A 20,365-nucleotide genomic window follows, 5' to 3' on the forward strand; every position below is an offset into this window, starting at 1 on the left:
ACTGGGATAGCAAATTGTTGGCAATGAAATACAACCAGATTGATGCAATACAAAATTAATCAACATTTAAGGATTAAAAAAAAAAAAAAAAAAAAAAAAAAAAAAATAAAAAAACCTCAATATAGCTGCCAGTGTTACAGAGCACACCATTAAATGGGAATTGAAAAAAAAAAAAAAAAAAAAAAAAAAAAAATATATATATATATATATATATATACATATATTTTCACTATAAACCCACTATCGGAGAAATAATAACGGAAGTACAGGGAAACTGTATATTTCGACTACTATCTGTAGTCCTCTTCAGCAGAATGCTTACAAGAAGTTAAGGTACAAGTATATATGAGAAAGTGAGGGGTACATAAAAGGGGATGGGGAAAGTGGAGGGACTCAGGTTACATGCCCTTGAAATGGTTGGGTCAAGGAAGGACAGTTGGTGGTATTTTGTCCGACCACTCTTGACATTATTTTGTTGACCGCTAACTTTGTAATACAATCTGGGGGCCACTGACTTTTTGAGGTATTAAAGTTAGGATAATGTTTTATTAGAGAAGATTCTACAATTTTCCTTTGATAGCTGCAGTGTGATTTAAAAATAATTGATGCATTATCCCAATCTAATCTATGGTCTTTTTGGCTGGCATGAAGGAAAACAGTGGAGTTAACTTGTCCATATTTTATGGAGTTTTTATGTTCCTTTAATCTCGTAATCTTGTAATCTCTTTAATCTTGTAAAGACTGATGATGTCTACTGGGGCCAAACTGGCAGGGATTTGTCCATGAGATTAAAGGAACATAAAAACTCCATAAAATATGGACAAGTTAACTCCGCTGTGTTCCTTCATGCCAGCCAAAAAGACCATAGATTAGATTGGGATAATGCATCAATTATTTTTAAATCACACTATAGCTATCGAAGGAAAATTGTAGAATCTTCTCTAATAAAACATTATCCTAACTTTAATACCTCAAAAGGTCAGTGGCCCCCAGATTGTATTACGAAGTTAGCGGTCAACAAAATAATGTCAAGAGCGGTAGGACAAAATACCACCAACTGTCCTTCCTTGGCCCAACCATTTCAAGGGCATGTAACCCGAGTCCCCCCACTTTCCTCATCCCCTTTTATGAACCCCTCACTTCCTCATTATACTTGTACTGTACTTCCATTATTATTTCTCCGATAGTGGGTTTATAGTGAAAATTTACAAACGTGTTATAACATACCAATTTCACATATACATATGTATATATACATATATATATATATACATATACATGTATATACCAGTATATACATATATATATCATAATAATAAGCCCAAACTTTTTAACTTGAAGTTTATTACATCTATTCATATACAAAGGCAAAGCCCTTACATGCCTAAGTGCCACCCCAGGGCAAAGGTCTCAGTGACACCCACCCCCTCCCCCATACTGCTTCCTATCTCCACCATCCCTTACAACTTGTTTTAGCAATTGGCTTGCAAAATAATTTAACGGATTTTAAAAATGTTACTTAATGTTCCTATTGCAGAAAGGATAAGGGAGAAGTATTTCATATTCTGTTGATTCTAACACAAAATTCGTACATTGCAGTAAAATATTCAGGGCTCCTTTGACTTTTTTTAATTATAATTATTTAGTCAACCTTGTGGGCAGCATGGACTTGAACTGCCACTCCCTAAATGTGCCGCCCCAGAGCATATGCTCCCCCCCCTCCACCCACCTTCCATGTGAGGGCCCTGTACAAAGGGCTTTTTTCCCCTTTACAAGGGAGGTAGCCAAGTCAAAAGGCAAGTACCCACTCCTACCCATTCCACTTCCATCCACCACCCTTTCTTCCCTTTCATCTTAGCTCCTCATGGATGACATTATCTCCATTAGTTTTATTACTAGTTTATTACATAGGGGATAGATTTAGCACAACCACAGTGACACGGTGTAATACTGGGAGTCAGGACCTGTTTCTGTACATTCTAGTTCAATTTTACTAAGTAGAAGGCTCACCTTTCTAAAACATAATACTGTGTGTGTGTGTGTGTGTGTGTGTGTCTGTGCCTGTGTGTGTGTACATTTTTCATTCACAACTACCGGTACAACAATCCTTAAGAGGTAGCAATGAAATAACTTTTTGTACATCTAAATAAAAAATAAGATACAAATATCTTGAATCTCTTATTGTTATTCACAAAGAATATGTAATAGGATTAAATCAAGTATGCTTTATAGAAATGTTCTTATCAGTTACACAAGTAAATTTATATAATTGCTCCCTGTAACAAATCAGGCAATCCTAGAACTGAAACTAAAATATAGATACACATAAATACACTTAAAGGCCCTTCCCCCTTTCCAAGGTGGATGGCCAATATAAATATGCATAAATATTATAAAACAAATTTTTTGGTTCCAAATTTGGTTTCCACAACCAAAAATAATCAATATAGCAGATCAAGTTTTGCTACATATCAAACTTTTAATAATAAGGTCGAATAATGCTAAAAAAGTATTGTGCAAAATAAAATATTCACCAAATACACTTTCAAATCAAATTCATAATATATATATATACACACACACACACATATACCATGGCAGGATTGATCACAACTGATGAACCCTTGGAAGTATCAAGGCCAATTCTTTCTTAGAGAAGAAGGAAGAGCCTTGAAGCAAGTCAGATCCACTCATTTCAGACTTTCTCAGGATCTGCAACAGAATACAGCAAGGATTAGTATTGGCAGAGACTGAAGAAATTGAATCTGGCCATACTGGAGGAAAGAAGGTTTGGTATCAATGTCAGTCACAATCAATAAAATAATAATAAAACTTCAATGTTCCTACTACTGTCAAAGTATGAAGAAGACCACTCTTAGTCACACAAAGATTACAAAAACTAAAATTATTAATTCTGGAGCAAAGAAGAGAAAGAGATGATTTGATATCCATATATAGAATTATAAAAGGGATGGAAATCCTTGACAGGGCTGATCTACTTAAATGTGACAATAGAAATACAAGGGGACACAAGAAGAAACTTAAGAAGGTCAGTTACAGAAGAGATCTGAAAAAGAATAGCTTTCCACATAGAGTGATAGATATATGGAATAAATCAAATGAGAAAACAGTGAGTGCTAAAACTAAACAACTTTAAGAAAGAACTGGATGCGGAATGATACAACTGCAGGTCCCTACAAGCATAGCTCTTCTCCCGCAAAATACAACTACGGTAAGTAAATATACAATAACTGTACATATATACGTACATATAACAAGGGCTTTTACCCCCTTACAAGTGAGGTGGCTAAAGTCAAAAGGCATAATTCCACTCCCATTCACAACCCCTCCCTTTCATCTTGGCACAGCACATCCACAAGGCCACTTCATTTAACCAGTGACCCCTCTCTCTGTCCTCTCATGAAGAAACATTGAAGATGGAGAAATATCCCTGAATAACTGAACATACAGAGGGGAAAAATCTGTTTCTGCAGCTTCTGGGGCTGAATTTATAAAAGATCCTAACCCTTAAGTCTAGACATAAATCTTCAAAAATGGCAAAGATCTTACCTAAATTGTTGGCAACCCAAATACTAGACATTCTAGACATATGCATTTAGGTCGCCGACATAGGGATTTAGGTAAAATGTCCGCCATTTTGAAGATTTATGTCTAGACTTAAGGGTTAGGATCTTTTAAAAATTCGGCCCTTGGATCTTTCATCCTAAAATGAACCCTACAAATTACCCCTTTCTCTATGGTGACACCATCTACAGCTTTTGCTCTATCTGTTGACACATAATTCTATTTGGCTAAAAGACATACATTTGTAAATACGAGGTTTTACATTTCAATAAACCTTTTTGCTGAAGTGGTCTCATCTACCAAATTCTAGCATCACTTAAACCAGACAACCTTGTTTGTTCATACAAGAACACCACCATACCAAAGGGAATAGTCATCTACAGAAAACAAAAATCTAAACAATGAACATTAACAAAAGTAGTGCAAGAATATGGCCAGTGAAAAGAAAACTGGTAAAACGTGAAAAAAGGTGCGATCAAGATATGCACATGTTTTACATACATATACTAGGACTAGTAACAGGCACAGTAAGTCCTTGTTATACGGTACATATGCGTACCTGAAAAAATTACCGTAAATTGAAATTACCATATACTGAACCCATTATAACTTGTAATAATAGGATATGGCAGATGTACCTTCTCCCTGCTCTTTCCTCTTCAAAACATCTATCGGATACCGTATCTGTGAATTTTTCTTACCATAAATAGAATAGGGGTTAGTACATACATACATATACCAAGGCTTTTTCCCCCTTCCAAGGGAGGTAGCCAAAAAGGGAAAGGCATAAAAACACTCCCACCCATTTCATCCCTAAATACACTCCACACCCCTCCCACCCTTCCTCTCATCTGAGCACCTCCTGGATGACGGGTCATCCCTGCACCCTGCCCACCGCCCTGGGTCAGAAGCAGTGTCGCAAGACACAGTACATCCACAGCAAGGCCGCTTCATTTAATCGGCGACCCCCCTCTCCGTCCCCCTTTGCATATAAGGAGAGGACGGGGAGAAATCCCTTCGGGCTGCGTCAAAATTTACTCACACACATACTACCCCACCCCCTCCTCCTCATACAGTCACAACATCATCCATATACAACCATTCTCCACTCACCTCTGTCTTCCGTCCTCTCCCTTCCTTCCTCAACAGACATTCCCCTCTTCCCCAAAGCCCCCTTCACCCCATCCATCCACCTCATCCTAGGACGTCCCCTCATGTTCACTCCCTCCACATCTGCCTTCCATACCTCTTTTACTAGTCTTTCTTCACTCATTCTTAGGGGTTAGTAATTACCAAATACCATAACTGTGAATTTACTGGATAAAGAATTACCGTATAAGGAGGACTCACTGTACCTGAAAGGCAGATGTCTGAGAAAATTAATTCCATTCTGTCAATCACAACCCTGGTATGTGTATTTGTTTTTGTTTGGATTTGCTGTGGAGTATGCTAGGTTGTTTTAACTAAATAAAAAACTACCAGTGATATTTTCTTGTTGCAAGTGGTGGGCTGTGTTTGTGTGATATGATGTGAGGGGAAGCTGGGTGTTGATGGTTATTGTATAGAAGTGTGCACCTTTAATTTTCATCTGCTGCTAAACGAGGAGGAATTTTTTTCCGAGTGTAAATGTTCTGTTGGAGTTATTTTTGTGGAACCCATTGTTACTCTTGAGACTATTTTGTATTTGTAGCTTGTCTTTTTTTCTCTAATTGTTGAGTACCATGCTGTGGAATCAATAGTATGATTCTTAAAAAGTTATTTGTATTCAGCCCTTTTGCCCACAGCAGAAACAGTTATGATAATGCTCTTCAGTCCACACATCAAGAACATGATGACACATACATATACCATACATACACCAAGGCTTTTTCCCCCTTACAAGAGAGGTAGCCAAAAAGGAAAAGGCATAAAATCATTTCCACCCATTACATCCCTGAATACATTCCACACCCCTCCACCCTCCCTCTCATCTTAGCACCTCCTGGATGATGGGTCATTCCTGCACCTTGTCCACTGCCCTGGGTCAGAAGCAGTGCCGCAAGACACAGCACATCCACAGAAAGGCCGCTTCAATAAATCGGTGACCCCCCTTCTCCATCCCCCCATACATAAAAGGAGAAGACAGGGAGAAATCCCTTCAGGCTGCGTCAAATTTTGCTCACACATACTACCTCACCGCCCATCCTCTCGCCCATTCCACCTCATGCATCACAACATCATCCATATACAACCATTCTCCATTCGCCTGTCTTCTGTCCTCTCCCGAAATAAACCAAGCATAATAAGACCTGTAGCAATCACTGGTTTTGGTCAGAAGAAACATTAAACACAGTACACAAACAACTCGTATATGAATAAAACTTGACTACATCCCCACATGGTTCCCAATAACCAAGAAAGCAGACATCCTACAAACAACATAAAACAAAAATTTAAGAATAACAACCGATGATTTGGTTTTATGTCACAAACTCCCTTTATCATCAGGAGGCTAGGACTGTGCCCCTTACAGAGAACTGAAGTATGGAATTTAATGAGCCATACCCTTGGTCCAACTTGCCGGCAGCAGGGTTTGAACTGCCGTCACCTCAACCTCCTCCACAAGTAGCAACGATCTAACCTGCTCAGCAAGTGAGCACCCTCACAACATAACATCCACTAAAATCACTATCAGATCATCTATGCTCAGAAACCATATCCTCCACATATGACACCAATAAAAATTATATGCACACAATTCTATACAAGAGCCCTCAAACCCACTCATCCAACCCCACTCAATTTATCCCCCACATACTCCACTCCCATTCACCACCCCTCCATCCATCCCTCTTTTCTTGGCTCCTCCTGGATGATGGGTCATCCCTGCATCTTGCCCACTGCCCTGGGTCAGAAGTAATGTAGCAAGACACAGCACATCCACAGCAAGGCCACTTCATTTAATCGGCGACCCCCATCTGTGTTCCCACATACAGAAAAAGAGATGGGGAGAAATCCCTTCAGGCTGCGTCAAATATCATTCACGCATCCTCCCTCCCCCCTCCCCCCACCCACTGTTCCATGCATCACAGCATCATCCATACACAACCATTCTCCATTCACCCCTATCTTCTCTTTTCCTTCCTGACCAGACACTCCCCTCTTTCCCACATGCCTCTTTTACCCCATCCATTAATCTCATCCTTGGTCACCCCCTCATATTCACCACCTCCACCTCCGTCTTCCACTCTTCTTTTATTAATCTCTCTTCACTCGTTCTTTACATGTGTCCAAATCGTCTTAATACTCTTTTATCAATCCTATTTCCCAACTCCCTTTCCATTCCCACTCTCCTCCTCACCTTCTCGTTTCTCACTATCCTACTTAGTAACCCCTACCATACTTCTCAGGATTTTCATTTCAAACATATTTAAACTCTTCCTCCCTTATGTTCCATGTTTTTACCCCATATGATGCTGTTGGCACAATCTCCTTTTAGCATTTATTCCCAAATGTCTATTTCTCATTACACTTTTTAATCCCCCATCCTCCCTTTCCTGCTACATTTTTACTCGTATCTAAAGCTATCCACTTCCTCCAGTCTCTCTCCCTTAATATTCACTTCCAATTTGCTGCCATATTCTCCCCTTGTACATCTCATCACCTTACTTTTACCCACATTTATCTTCAACTTCCTTCTTTTGCACACCTTCCCAAACTCTGTCTCTAATTTCCTTAATCCCTCCACTGATCCTGCTACAAGCACAGTGGCATCAGCAAACAACAGCTGGCTTATCTCCCAATTTTCTCCATTTTCTTTAACAATCTCCATTTCCTGGCCCATTACCCTTCCATTTACCTCTTGCACAACCCCATCCATGTATAAATTGAACAGCCAAGGTGACATAACACATCCCTGGCAAAGTCCCACCTTTACTTCAAACCACTCTCTCCATTTCTAATTCTAACACAGGCTCTACTACTCTTGTAAAAACTCTTGACTACTCTATGGCTTTCTTCCTATCCCATATATCTGCAATACCTTCCACAATGCCTTCCTGTCTACCCTGTCATAAGCCTTTTCCAAATCCATAAAGGCCCAAAAAACATCCTTACCTTTTCCTAAAGCTTTCTCATATATCTGCCTTACCACAAAAATTGGATCCATGCAAACCCCACCTGTCCTAAACCCCCCACTCTTTCTCACCAATTACTCCCTCCATTCCTCTCCAAATCCTCTCAATCAAAACTCTCCCATAAGCCTTCCCAACTACACTCAACAAACTGAGCCCTCTGAAACTACTACTCACACTTGTCCCTTTTTCCCTTGTAAAGTGGAATTATACAGGCACTGCTCCAGTCCTCTGGCACTCTACCCTCTTTTAGACAAACATTAAACAATTTCACCAGCCAGTCCACCATCAATGTAGCTCACTTTTTTTTTAGACACTGCACATGACACCCATCCAACCAAGGTGGCTTACCTGCTCTCATCATTTTACTGTTTTCATCTTATCTTTCCTTATTTCTCCTCTATTTTCCTCATTCATCACTATCATTTTCTTAGTGCTTCCCACTGCAACTACCTTTCCCTCCCTATCCTCCTTCATATTTAGTAACTCTCTAAAATATTCTGCCCATCTTCCTCTTACTGCCATCTCTTCCATTTTCATCTCTCCATCTGCACCTTTTACCTTTTATTCTCTACATAATTCTCCCCCCTTCCTCTCTTAATTTCCTTCCAAAACATTATCTTATTACTTTCCAATTTTCTGTCATACTCAGCCCATTTCACATCTACTCTCCTCTTTGCTTCCTTTACCTATGCTTTATTTCTCTTCTCTTTTCTTTGTACCTCTCATATGATTTGCTTGTCCTATTTTGTAACCAATGCGTGAATGCTCATTTCTTCTCTTCTACAACCTTCTTTGCTTCATGATCCCACCACTCCCTACCCTTCCTTCTATTTCCTCCAGTCCTTGTTGTTCCACACTCCACCTTTGCACACCTTGTGACTCCCTCCTTGAAACATCTCCATTCCTCCTCCACTCTAAGTCTATTCTATCCTTCACTCCCTCCCATTCTTTCAGCTTCTTATACGCCTTTTCTTTCTCATTTAAGCAGTCTACTCTAAACACCACCCTACCTTCTGTCCTTTTTCCTTTTTTTCCATCTATCCTCCACTCTCAACTTACCTTCCACCAAAAAATGATCCATTACTCCCCCACTCTCTCCCCTTAGAACATGTACATCCTTAACTTTTCCTACTCTTCTCCTGGTTACCACTATATAGTCCATTAAAGCCCTATCTACCACCTTTCCATCCACCACCCTCTCCCATGTGTACTTATGCTTGACTTTCTTCCTAAACACTGCATTTGCTATCATCAACTCAAGACACATCACCATCATCTCTCCACTACAATTTTTTCCTGGAACCCCACACTTCCCAACCACTCCATATATTGGTTCATCTTCTACCTTATCATTGAGATCTCCCAATACCACTACAATGACATTTCTCCCTAAACCCTCTATGCACTCATTTAGATTTATCCAAATAGCCTCCCTTTCCTCTAGACTCCTCTCACTACCAGGCCCATATGCACTTACAAAGACCCACATCTCCCTTTCCTGTTTTACCTTCATGGAATAATCCTGGCCAAGGATTCAAATTGACCTGGATGCAATCGCTATACAGACGACATAAAACACCTCACTCTATTGTGACCCATTCTCATCCTACTCAGAAAACAATATAACAATTCTTCCTTTAGTGACATGTGGGCCAATCCAGAGGCTAATGCTGTTTACTTGGGAGTCACAGGTCTCGTGCAAGAGAAACCAGGAGCAATAGATTGATTGATCTTTCTGCTGCCCAAAATCTATGCCTAAAACTGTTCCGACTGTTCGATTTTTTATTTACCATTCACAACATTCATAATGGGTATACAAAAATCATGTATTGGTACATACATATACCAATGGCTTTTTCCCCCTTACACAGGAGGTAGCCACAAAAAAGACATAAAATCCATTCCCACTCATTCCATCCCCACATACTCCACTCCCATTCACCATCCTTCCTTCCCTTTTATCTTGGCTCCTCCTGGATGATAGGTCATTCCTGCATCTCACCCACTGCCCTGGGTCAGAAGCAGTGGCACAAGACACAGCACATCCACAACAAGGCCACGTCATTTAATCAGTGAACCCCATCTCCATCACCTCATGTAAAAACAGTTGAGATGTTGATGTGAGGTACTAGGAATGCCCAAAAACAAAACTCCAGTATACAAAGATTTGAAGATATGGAAGAGAAAAAAGTGAGGAAAAAATGTCTCTATATAAATGGCATATGCTTTGATGGTACAACAAGAAACATGAAAATATTGTACACAACCAAGTGACCGCAACACCAGTCTCACTTCAACATACAAATGATCAATATATAAAAGTATTTAAAGGTACATATCCCTTGTGTATTTAGGGGATTTTCTATAATTACTACATGCCCATTACTACAGCCTGAAGGGATTTCTCCCCATCTTAAATGTTTCTGTATGAGGGGATGGAGAGAGGGGGTTGCCAATTAAATGAAGTGGCCTTGCTGTGGATGTGCAGCATCTTGCTAAATTGCTTCTGACCCAGGATGATGGGCAAGATGCAAGGATGACCTATCACCCAGGAGGAGCCAATATGAGAAAGAGGGAGGGAGGGGTGGTGGTGAACGGGAGCGGAATGGGTGGGTATGAATTGTGTGGGAGTGGAATTATGTCTTTTGATTTTGGCTACCTGCCTTGGAAGGGGAAAGAAGCCCTTGGTATTTGTATGTAATGGCCAAAGTCAAAAGGCATAATTCCACTCCTGTTCAACACCCCGCCATCCCCCTCTTGCTCAAAGCACCTTTCACCCCACCCATCCATCTCATTCTTGGTTGTCCGCTCATATTCATTCCATCCACCTCTGCCTTCCACACTTCTTTTACTAATCTTTCTTCACTCATTCTTTCCATGTGTCCAAACTATCCTAATACTCTTTCACTGACCCTATCTCCCATCTTTTCCATCCCTGTTCTCCTCCTCACCTCCTTGTTTCTAATGCTATCCAATTTTATAATCCATACATACTTCTCAGAAATTCATCTCAAACACATTTAAACTCTTCCTCTCTTATGTTCCATGTCTCTGCCCCATACAGTGCTGTCAGCACAATCACCCCTTAACCTCCTCAATATGATGATGCCTATGTAGGCGTCATGAGGTGCAAGTGGTATACGAGAATGCCAGTGTCGGTGTCTTGATTATACTTATTTTGTAGTTATAGCTGAGTGACCCCCAAATTCTGTGATCTGGTTTGATTACATTTTGTGTATTTATTATTACTTAGAATGAAAGAGAATGAGTAATACAGCAGGGACTTTATATTTTATAAAGAGTTGTGTGATGCATCATACATTAGGCATCCAATACTGTGCACGAGATTTCGACTCGTACTGAATAGGTTAATACAATCTCCTCATAGCATCCATTTCAATTCATCTAATTACTAATCAAGGTAATACTATTGTAATCACAAACCCCAAAAGCCACAAGTACCTGTGCAAAGAAATCCACACCAAGTTAGTGCTGATGTTCCCAATCAAGCCAACTGGACTTCAAACTTTATCTTTACCCTCGGTTGAAAGTTTAGAAACTTCATGATTTGCCTTCATTTCTTGCTGCTTTACTCTTGTGTAGAACATGGAGCCTGCCAGGACCACCCAGTTGCTGACCCACCACAACAACAGTTTACTTTCCATGTACCACCAGGTTGCAAGCACAGTCTGAGCACAGGCCTTGGCTGTTCCACTTATGTTATGGGTCAGTGGAGAAGTAACCTGGAAAAAGTAAAATAAAATTAAGTAAATAAATAATACATACATAAACATACTAAGGGGTTTCTCCCTCTTTCAAGGAAGGTAGCCAAAGTCAAAAGTCATAATTCCACTCCCATCCATACCATCCCATACCCACCCTCTCCCCTAAGAACATGTACATCCTTAACTCTTCCTACTCTTCTGGTTACCACTATGTAGTCCATTAAAGCCCTATCTACCACCCTTCCATCCACCACCCTCTCCCATGTGTACTTATGCTTGACTTTCTTCCTAAACACTGTGTTTGCTATCATCAATTCTCTACACATCACCATCAACTCTCCACTACAATTTTTTCCTGGCACTCCACACTTCCCAACCACTCCATCTATTGATTCATCTCCTACCCTAGCACTGAGATCTCCCAATACCACTACATTGACATTTCTCCCTAAACCCTCTATGTACTCATTTAAATCTATCCAAAAAGCTTCCCTTTCCTTTACCCTCTTCTCACTACCAAGCCTATATGCACTTACAAAGACCCACATCTCCCTTCTTAGTTTCACCTTCATCCACATTAACCCTGAAGAAACCTCCTCTTACTCCACCACACTTCTACTTATCTTTTTACTTATTAGTATAGCCACACCTTGTCCTCTTCACTTCTGACACCCAACTACACTCTCAAACTTAAACTCAGCCCTTCCTTTCAAGTTAGTTTCACTGAATGCCAACACATACATCTTTCTTCTCACAAACATACTGCCTACCTCTTCCCTTTTACTCTCATCTGTACCACATCCACACAGATTAGAAGACCCAAACTTTTAGGTTCTGGTTGGAAAACTCCTCCCATAATTTTTTTTTTTTTTTTTTTTTTTTTTTTTTAGGAATGGCCCCTTTAGAGCTACAGAGAGTAGGATGCCTAGTCCTATCCCCATTCCCATTTTTAGAAATAAGAAAAAACAAAAAAGTATATATATACATTATATATATATATATATATATATATATATATATACATATATATATAATAAAATAAAAATTAAAATAAAATAAAAATCCACTTAGCAACATACATTACAGATTATTGTTTTATCATAGGTTATTCAGTTCATTATACAGGATATTATATATATATATATATATATATATATATATTTATATATAAACACCCACACACACACACTTCAGCGAATGGACGGCTTGGATGACTTTCTGAAGAAAACTGAAGTCTGTGGATCCCAACGCAAAGAGAAGTGCCTAGTGTTTTTACAGGGTGGGGGGGAAATTGCTCGTGGAGTAGTGGGAAAGTAGGGAAAGAGGAAAAGGGGAGGGATTACTGAGGGAAATGGAAGGAAATGAGGAGGGAGTAGACTTGGCCCAGCCAGACAAGCGAAAGGTAAACAAAAGACTGAGTGAGGATGAAATGTCTAATAAAAATGTAAAGATTAGAAGTATAGAGAGGAGCAATACAGTAGAAAGTGACGAGAATATGTTCCAGGGATTTAAAGAGGGTGGGGGGGACACAACCCCCCCCCCCCCCCGACTGATAAGACTAGAGGAGAGAGTTGATAAGGTGATCGAGGACTTGGAACGTAAGTTAGGTAATGTTGACTCCATTTTCCAGAGAATTGAAAGGTTGGAACAACTAGAGAAGGCTAACAGAAACTTAACTGAAGAAATAGAGGACCTAAAAAGACAGTTAGGAAATGTAAAGGAGGAGAATGAGAAATTGAAGAAGAATAGTAATGAAAACAGAGAGAAAATAGCTAAAGCTAAAAATTGGAGAACAACCCAAGAAGGGAATAAGGTTTCATTCACTGACATAGTCAAACAGCAATTGAAAGAACATAATGAAGACTCAGTTATTAAAGTGATGAGACAGAAGGAGAATATAGTAAGAGAATTAGCTGACAAAAAGAAATGTATAATTATATTAGGAATGGAAGAGAAACATAACCCAGATAGAACCGCAAGAATCAAGGAGGAAAATGAAAGAGTAAGCAGTTTATTAAAATTAGTCCAGGAAGATGAACCAGAAATTATAAAGGAAATTGAGGAAAAATTCAGACTCGGAAAATATAGTACAGATAAGACCAGACCAATTAAGATTAAATTCAGGTCACAAACAACGGCAGAGAAAATTCTATCCAAAACAGGGAAACTAGCAACAAATGATCAATATAAAAAGGTATGGATAAAAAGAGAAATGAATAAGGAGGAAAGAGAGGCAGAAAAGCAGAAAAGACTTGAAGCTAAGGCAAAAAAACGAGGAAAGAACGGAGTCAGAGAAAGAGAGATTCTATTGGAGAGTAGTGAACATGAAAATAAAGCAGTTCGACCATACTAAAGAAAAACATAAGGGAAACAGAGAACACAATGGAAGTGGCAGAAAACTAAGAGCGTCTTACACAAATATAGATGGATTGATAACAGGATTGAATGAACTGAATGATTATTTGAAAGAAAAAGAACCGGACATAATGGGAATTGTAGAAACAAAATTAAAAGGCCCACTACCACCCAACAGTGTAGGACATGATGCATACAATTATTGGATTAGAAACAGAGAGAAAAAACAAGGGGGTGGAGTTATGTTCCTGACTAAGAAGGATATAAACGTGAAAGGTGTCATATATGGAAAGAATACAGTAGAGATGATTATGATAGAAGTGGAAGACCGAGATAAGAAGAGCAGAAAATTTGTGATCAATTATGTGCCTCCGAAAACAGCCTCATGGGAGGAGAGTGAACATAAAAGTATGTTAGAGGACACAAAGATAGCATTAACTAAAATAATGGAAGACGGAGGAAGAATAGTTATGATGGGCGACTTTAATTGCAAAGAAATCTGCTGGGAAGAAATGACAGTAAAGAGTGGTGATGACTCATGGGGAAATGCTCTACTTGAGATGATTACTGACCATTCAATGACACAATGGATACAAGAGAACACTAGGTATAGAAATGAAGAAGAACCATAGAGGCTAGACTTAATAATTACATCTGAACCTAGAATAGTGGAAAAGATTGAATATAAAACACCAATAGGTAAAAGTGACCACATATTGATTGAACTGGAACTTAATGAAGAAAAATATATCAAAAGAAATGAACAATATAGAAAAGGAAGAATGATGTATGAAAAAACAAACTTTGATAAAATAAGAGAATTCTTTCAACAAGAAAACTGGGAAGAAATATACAAAGAAGAAACATCAGTGGAAGAGAAATGGAATATTTTGACAAAAATTTACAAAGGAGTGGAAAAGTATGTCCCAAGACAAAAACAAGAAAAAGAATATGTAAAATGCTGGTACAACAAAAGTTGTAGGGAGTTAAAAGACAAAAGAGACAAAGCCTGGACCAGATGGAAAAAAGACAGAAGACCTGAAAAATGGAAAATATATACCAGTTATAGAAATGAATATGTACAAAAGTGCAGAGAGGAAAAAAGAAAATATGAAAAAGATGTTATAGAAAAGTGTAAAGATCAAACCAAAACTATTCTACAGATTTGTAAACAATAAACTGAAAAACAAACAAGACTTGGAGAAATTAAGACAAGGAGGAGTTGAATACACTGAGGAAATGGAATTGGCAGAAATTATGAACAAACATTTTAAATCAGGTGATTACAAGGGAAAATATACAACCTGAAGAGATTGAGTGGAAAGAAAAAGTCCCCCCTATGGAAGAAATAGAAGTAACAAAGAATGAAATATTGACACACTTGAGTAATTTTGATGTCAGAAAATCGCATGGGCCAGATGAAATAGCAAACTGGATTCTGAAAGAATGCAGGAATGAACTGGCAGACAAAATACATAGCATAATAAGCAGTTCCTTGAAAGAAGGAAAAGTTCCAGAAGATTGGAAAAAAAGCAAATATAGTACCTATATATAAAGGAGGAAATAAAGAAGAACCTACCAACTATAGACCAGTCTCTCTAACAAGTACAATAGCAAAAATTTGTGAAAGAATTATCAAAAGTAGATGGGTAAAATACTTGGAAAAAAACAACGTACTAAATCCAAGGCAATTTGGATTCAGACAAGGACGATCATGCTTCACCAATTTAATATGTTTCTATTCAAGGCTAATAGATATAATAATACAAGAAAGAGATGGATGGGCTGATTGTTCATTTCAAGACCTAACCAAGCTTGTGACAAAGTACCACATAAGAAGTTGCTTAAGAAATTAGAATATGAAGGAGGAATACAAGGTAAATTGCTAAATTGGATGGAAGACATTTTGCAAGAAAGAAAAATGAGAGTAGTGATAAGAAACCAGCACTCAAAATGGAATGAAGTAATAAGCGGTGTCCCGCCGGGAACAGTTCTGTCCCCAATAATATTTGCTATATATATATCAATGATATGGATGAAGGAATTGAAAGCTATATGAGCTTCTTTGCAGATGATGCAAAACTACTGAAAAGAGTGAAAACTGAAGAAGATTGTGAATCACTACAGAGAGATCTAAATAAAGTACAAGAATGGAGTAGGAGAGTGGGAGATGGAGTTCAATACAAAAAAGTGTAGTATAATGGAATTTGGAAAAAGCAAAAACAGAATAACAGGATCATATAATTTGGGAGAAGAAAGGTATAAAAAAAGTAGAAAATGAGAAGGACCTAGGAGTCATTGTTATGAATAATATGTCACCTGAAAAACATATAAATAAGATTTTTGGAGAAACTTATAATTTAATAAGAACAATCAAAGTGGCATTTACATACCTGGATGAAGAAATGGTGAGGAAAATCCTAATCACCCTGATAAGACCAAGATTGGAATATGCAGCAACTGATAGGGTCACCAATTACAAAAAAATGTATAAAAAAACTTGAAAGAATACAAAGAGCAATTACAAAATTGGCACCAACACTCTCAAAACTATCATATGAAGAGAGACTACAAAAACTTAAACTACAGACACTAGAGCAAAGAAGAGAGAGAGGAGATTTGATAGCTATTTACAGAATCATGAAAGGCATAGAAATTACTGATAGAGAGAATCTGATAAAATGGGATGACAGAAATACAAGAGGACACGGAAAGAAAATAAAAAAAGACAGCTATAGAAAGAGATTTGAAAAAGAACAGCTTTCCTCACAGAGTAATAGACAGTTGGAACAAGTTAGATGAGAAAGTGGTGTGTGCAAAAACAATACATGAATTTAAAAATAGTTTAGATAAAATGAGAAATGAAGACGGGACCCCACGAGCATAGCTCCCCTTCCCGTAAAATACAACTAGGTACATACAACTAGGTAAATACACACACACCCTGTAGAGTGAACTGAATTACCTGGAAAAGATATAAAAAAATAAATAAATAAATAAATAAATAAAATGCTATTACAGTTAAAAAGGTTAACTCCTTCAGTCACATGGGTACCCTTTACTTAAAAGGATCCCCTGGTACTAATTAGTACCAAATCCTGTATGTTACGGATTTTACACCATTAATCAATACAAACAAACAAGTACATCAATAAATATATATTAGTATGACAGCACTTGGTTCAAACACTAACCAATACATAAAAAAACTAACCTGGATCTGTAACCCTGTTACATAGCCAATAGCAAAGCCGAAAATGCCTCCAACAACCATCAAAATCCAAAAGTGAACTCCACCCTCAGTAATCATTCTGTACACTGCTGGTGCTTCCCCAAATATAAGTATCAGGGGCAGGAAAAGAACGAATCCAATTACATTGTTGTAATATGCCAGTCTATACACAGATCCATCCACAACAGGTAGTACCTGGTAGAAGAGAAAAATATACAACATATATTACATGGAGCAAAGATAAAAGGGACAATGAATGGGTGTTTGATGGGTGAAGAGCAGATGTATTCGTTGACTAAGCCAATTCCCTTATAAGAGAAAAAGGTCTTTAAGTATATGTATACATGTATATATATATATATATATATATGTATATATATATATATTATATATATATATGTATATTACATAGCTGCCTTGATGCTTCGTGGGAGGAGGAGAAGAAGAAAAAGAAGGAAGAAAAAATAAAAGAAAAAACGAGAGGAAATGGAAAAAAAAAAAAAAAAAAAAAGTGGGTGGGGGTGTTGCTAGTCCTATCACTATATCCCTATTCAGTCACCTTTTATAATGTGTATATACATTCATACCAAAGAGCCTTCTACCCCTAATAAAGGATGTGGTCAAATTAAAGTATACTCCTACCCTTCAACAATCAAATCCCATTCATTAACCACTCTGGTACGAAGATGCCTACGTAGGTGTCATGAGGTGTGAGTGGGTACATGAGGATGCCTGTGTCTGTGTCTTGATTATATATATATATATATATATATATTATGTGTATATATATATATATATATATACACACTATAGTTGTACACGAGTTACCCCCAGATTCTGTGAACTAGTTTGATCATGTTTTCTGTGTTTATTATCATTCAGTAAAAGAGAACAAGTATTACGGCAGTGACCTGTTTTATAATGCATGTAATGTGATGAATCGTACATATGGCAGCCAATGCTGCATGCGACAATTTGACTTGTACTGAAGTTGTTAACCCTCCACCTTAGCACTTCATAAATGAAAGGGCATCCCTTTCACCTGCCACATTGCTCAGGTCAAATGCAATGCAGTGGTAGCTACAGTTGATTCAACCCCTGTTGCTACCACCTTCTCACCCACTCAAAAATTTACAAAGCAGACAGGAAGAGCTTCCCTTCAGGTTACGTCATTCCTTCACCCATTACCAACCTCCCTCCCAATATCCATAAAAAAAAAAAAAAAAAAAAAAAAAAAAAAAAAATCACCCATCAATTACTGTAACCTAATGCTATCCAACTTGCATCCTGTAAGGTTAGCAGATTCTTTTACCTTTTTCGTATAGATTGCATTGAGTGAAACAAAGGCTGAAGCTGCGAGTCCAAAACATACTCCCATAATTGATAGGGATCCTGAAATTAAAAAGGAAAAATACAAAAGTAGAGTTCCATTTTTTCATAACCATCATAAACAACAACTGTAGATGTCATACGTCCTACAAAGATAGCCACAATCCTAAAAATCAGGTAGCTAAATTTAGAAGCCTTTTGTACATCTGTTATTATGGCCATCCAATAAGTCTTACAATACAAAAATATAAGCAAAGGCTTTTTGCCCTTTACACAGGGAGGTAGTAAAAAAAAAAAAGGCATAGCTAGAAACCACCATCCCACCCATTCCATCCTCTACATGCTCCACTCCCCCCACTCTACCCTCCCTCTTTTAATCTTGGCACCCTCCTGGATTGCAAGATAAGTCCTTTGATCACAATTAAGAAGCAATAAGAGACCCATACATACCATGTACCAAGGGCTTTTTTCCCCCCTTACATGGAAGGTAGCAAAGTCAAATGGGCGTAATTCCACTTGCACTCCATTTTCATCCCTTCACTCATTTCCACCCCCATTCACTACTCCCCTCTCCCCTTACTCTCCAATCTTGGCTCCTCCCTGGATGAACGGGTACATAATCCCTGACATCTTGCCCATTTGCCCTGGGGTCTGAAGTCAGTGCATAAGAGACAATACATACCTGCAATAACCAAAGGTTCCCCTCACAAAATAAAATAAAAAATTATAATGCCAGGCTAAGCTTCACAAAACAATAATAACTTATACATTGAAGCCTTTCAATGGCTGGAAACCCATAACCCCCTCAGTAAGTTGGTTGACAGTTCCCTATTGGGACCGCTCCCATAGATCTCTCCAGAGAGACTAGTTGTTTGTGTTGTACTCGTATGTGCACAGGCTCTTTCCAATGTCACCAACTTATAGTAGTAAGAGCGAGGGAAACTAGTCACCATTTGTTAGCTCACTCCTTGTGAAAAGATGGAGGAAATACAGATAAAAAAATTATGATAGAGGAGAAATCTTGGGTTTGGCCTGGAGACCAAGTGTCAGCATCTCTTGAAGGGGCTGCACTTCCAGAGGAAAAGTAAAGGTGTTGACAGAATCTAAAGATGTGACCAAATGATATGATTGCGGACACCCAGCCTGCAATAACCACCGACATTACAGGTAACCCATTGTTTTATCTACTTCACATAGTCATCATATATCCTTCCCACATTGCCATTAGCCCTAATCAACATACAGGGCATAGAACTAACAAACACAACATATCCAAGTGGAGAGATCTCATGCCTAGGAAACCAGAAAGCAATTAGCTTTCTAACTGTTGCTAATTACTAAAAACTCCAAGAAATCCTCAATATAGAACTTTAATTATAATAAATTTCTGGTTTTAAATGCAGGTCATTATTCACGTCTGAACTAGCCACTTGTATAACAAACTTAGTTTTGGATATATAAATTAGAAAGTTCACAATGTTTTGGTCACAGTATTTATAAAACTTACTGTGACCCAATTTCACTTTGTAACATGTTTAGTAGCAGTAAGAATAGCTTGTAGTAAATTATACTTTAAACTTATTTACACATGTATCAGTTATAATTTTCAATACTATAAACTACCAAGAGCTTTTTTTTTCCCCCAATGTCAACAGGCACATACCCTACTTTCATCCATTCCATTCCCCATACCACTGCATCACCGTTGCATTCCCCCCCCCTCTCATTTTAGCTCCTCATGGATGACAGGCTCATCGCCCCATGTATCCCACCCACTGCTCTGGGTCAGAACCAATGCAACAAGACATAGTACAATCACCAGCAAGGCCGCTTCACTACAAACAGACTAACAGCAACCACCCCCTTATGCAGAAAAAAGAAGATAGCGAGAATTCCCTTCAGGCTGCATCAAAATATTCACAACACCAGCACTCCCTAGTCCCACCAACCCCCTTCCCTTCCCTTTTCTTGCACAACAGTATCTTCTATACCATAGTCCACTCTCCACTCAACCCCTATCTCCT

General features: G+C 38.4%; 1 protein-coding gene across 1 annotated transcript; it reads right to left on the reverse strand.

The window, feature by feature from the left end:
- Positions 1-1,138: 1,138 nt before the first annotated feature.
- On the reverse strand, positions 1,139-19,874 carry LOC143035798 (GDP-fucose transporter 1-like). The gene is made up of 6 exons (XM_076202769.1): positions 19,849-19,874; positions 18,922-18,992; positions 18,325-18,404; positions 16,995-17,207; positions 11,239-11,443; positions 1,139-2,712 (listed from the first exon to the last, which is right to left on the reverse strand). Exons 1-6 carry the CDS (start codon positions 19,872-19,874, stop codon positions 2,696-2,698), a joined length of 612 nt encoding a protein of 203 aa, XP_076058884.1. The 3' UTR covers positions 1,139-2,695.
- Between the last annotated feature and the right edge of the window lie 491 nt (positions 19,875-20,365).

Source organism: Oratosquilla oratoria, chromosome 2 (assembly GCF_046742065.1).
Source record: "Oratosquilla oratoria isolate Oo_2021 chromosome 2, ASM4674206v1, whole genome shotgun sequence".
NCBI classification, from domain to species: domain Eukaryota; kingdom Metazoa; phylum Arthropoda; class Malacostraca; order Stomatopoda; family Squillidae; genus Oratosquilla; species Oratosquilla oratoria.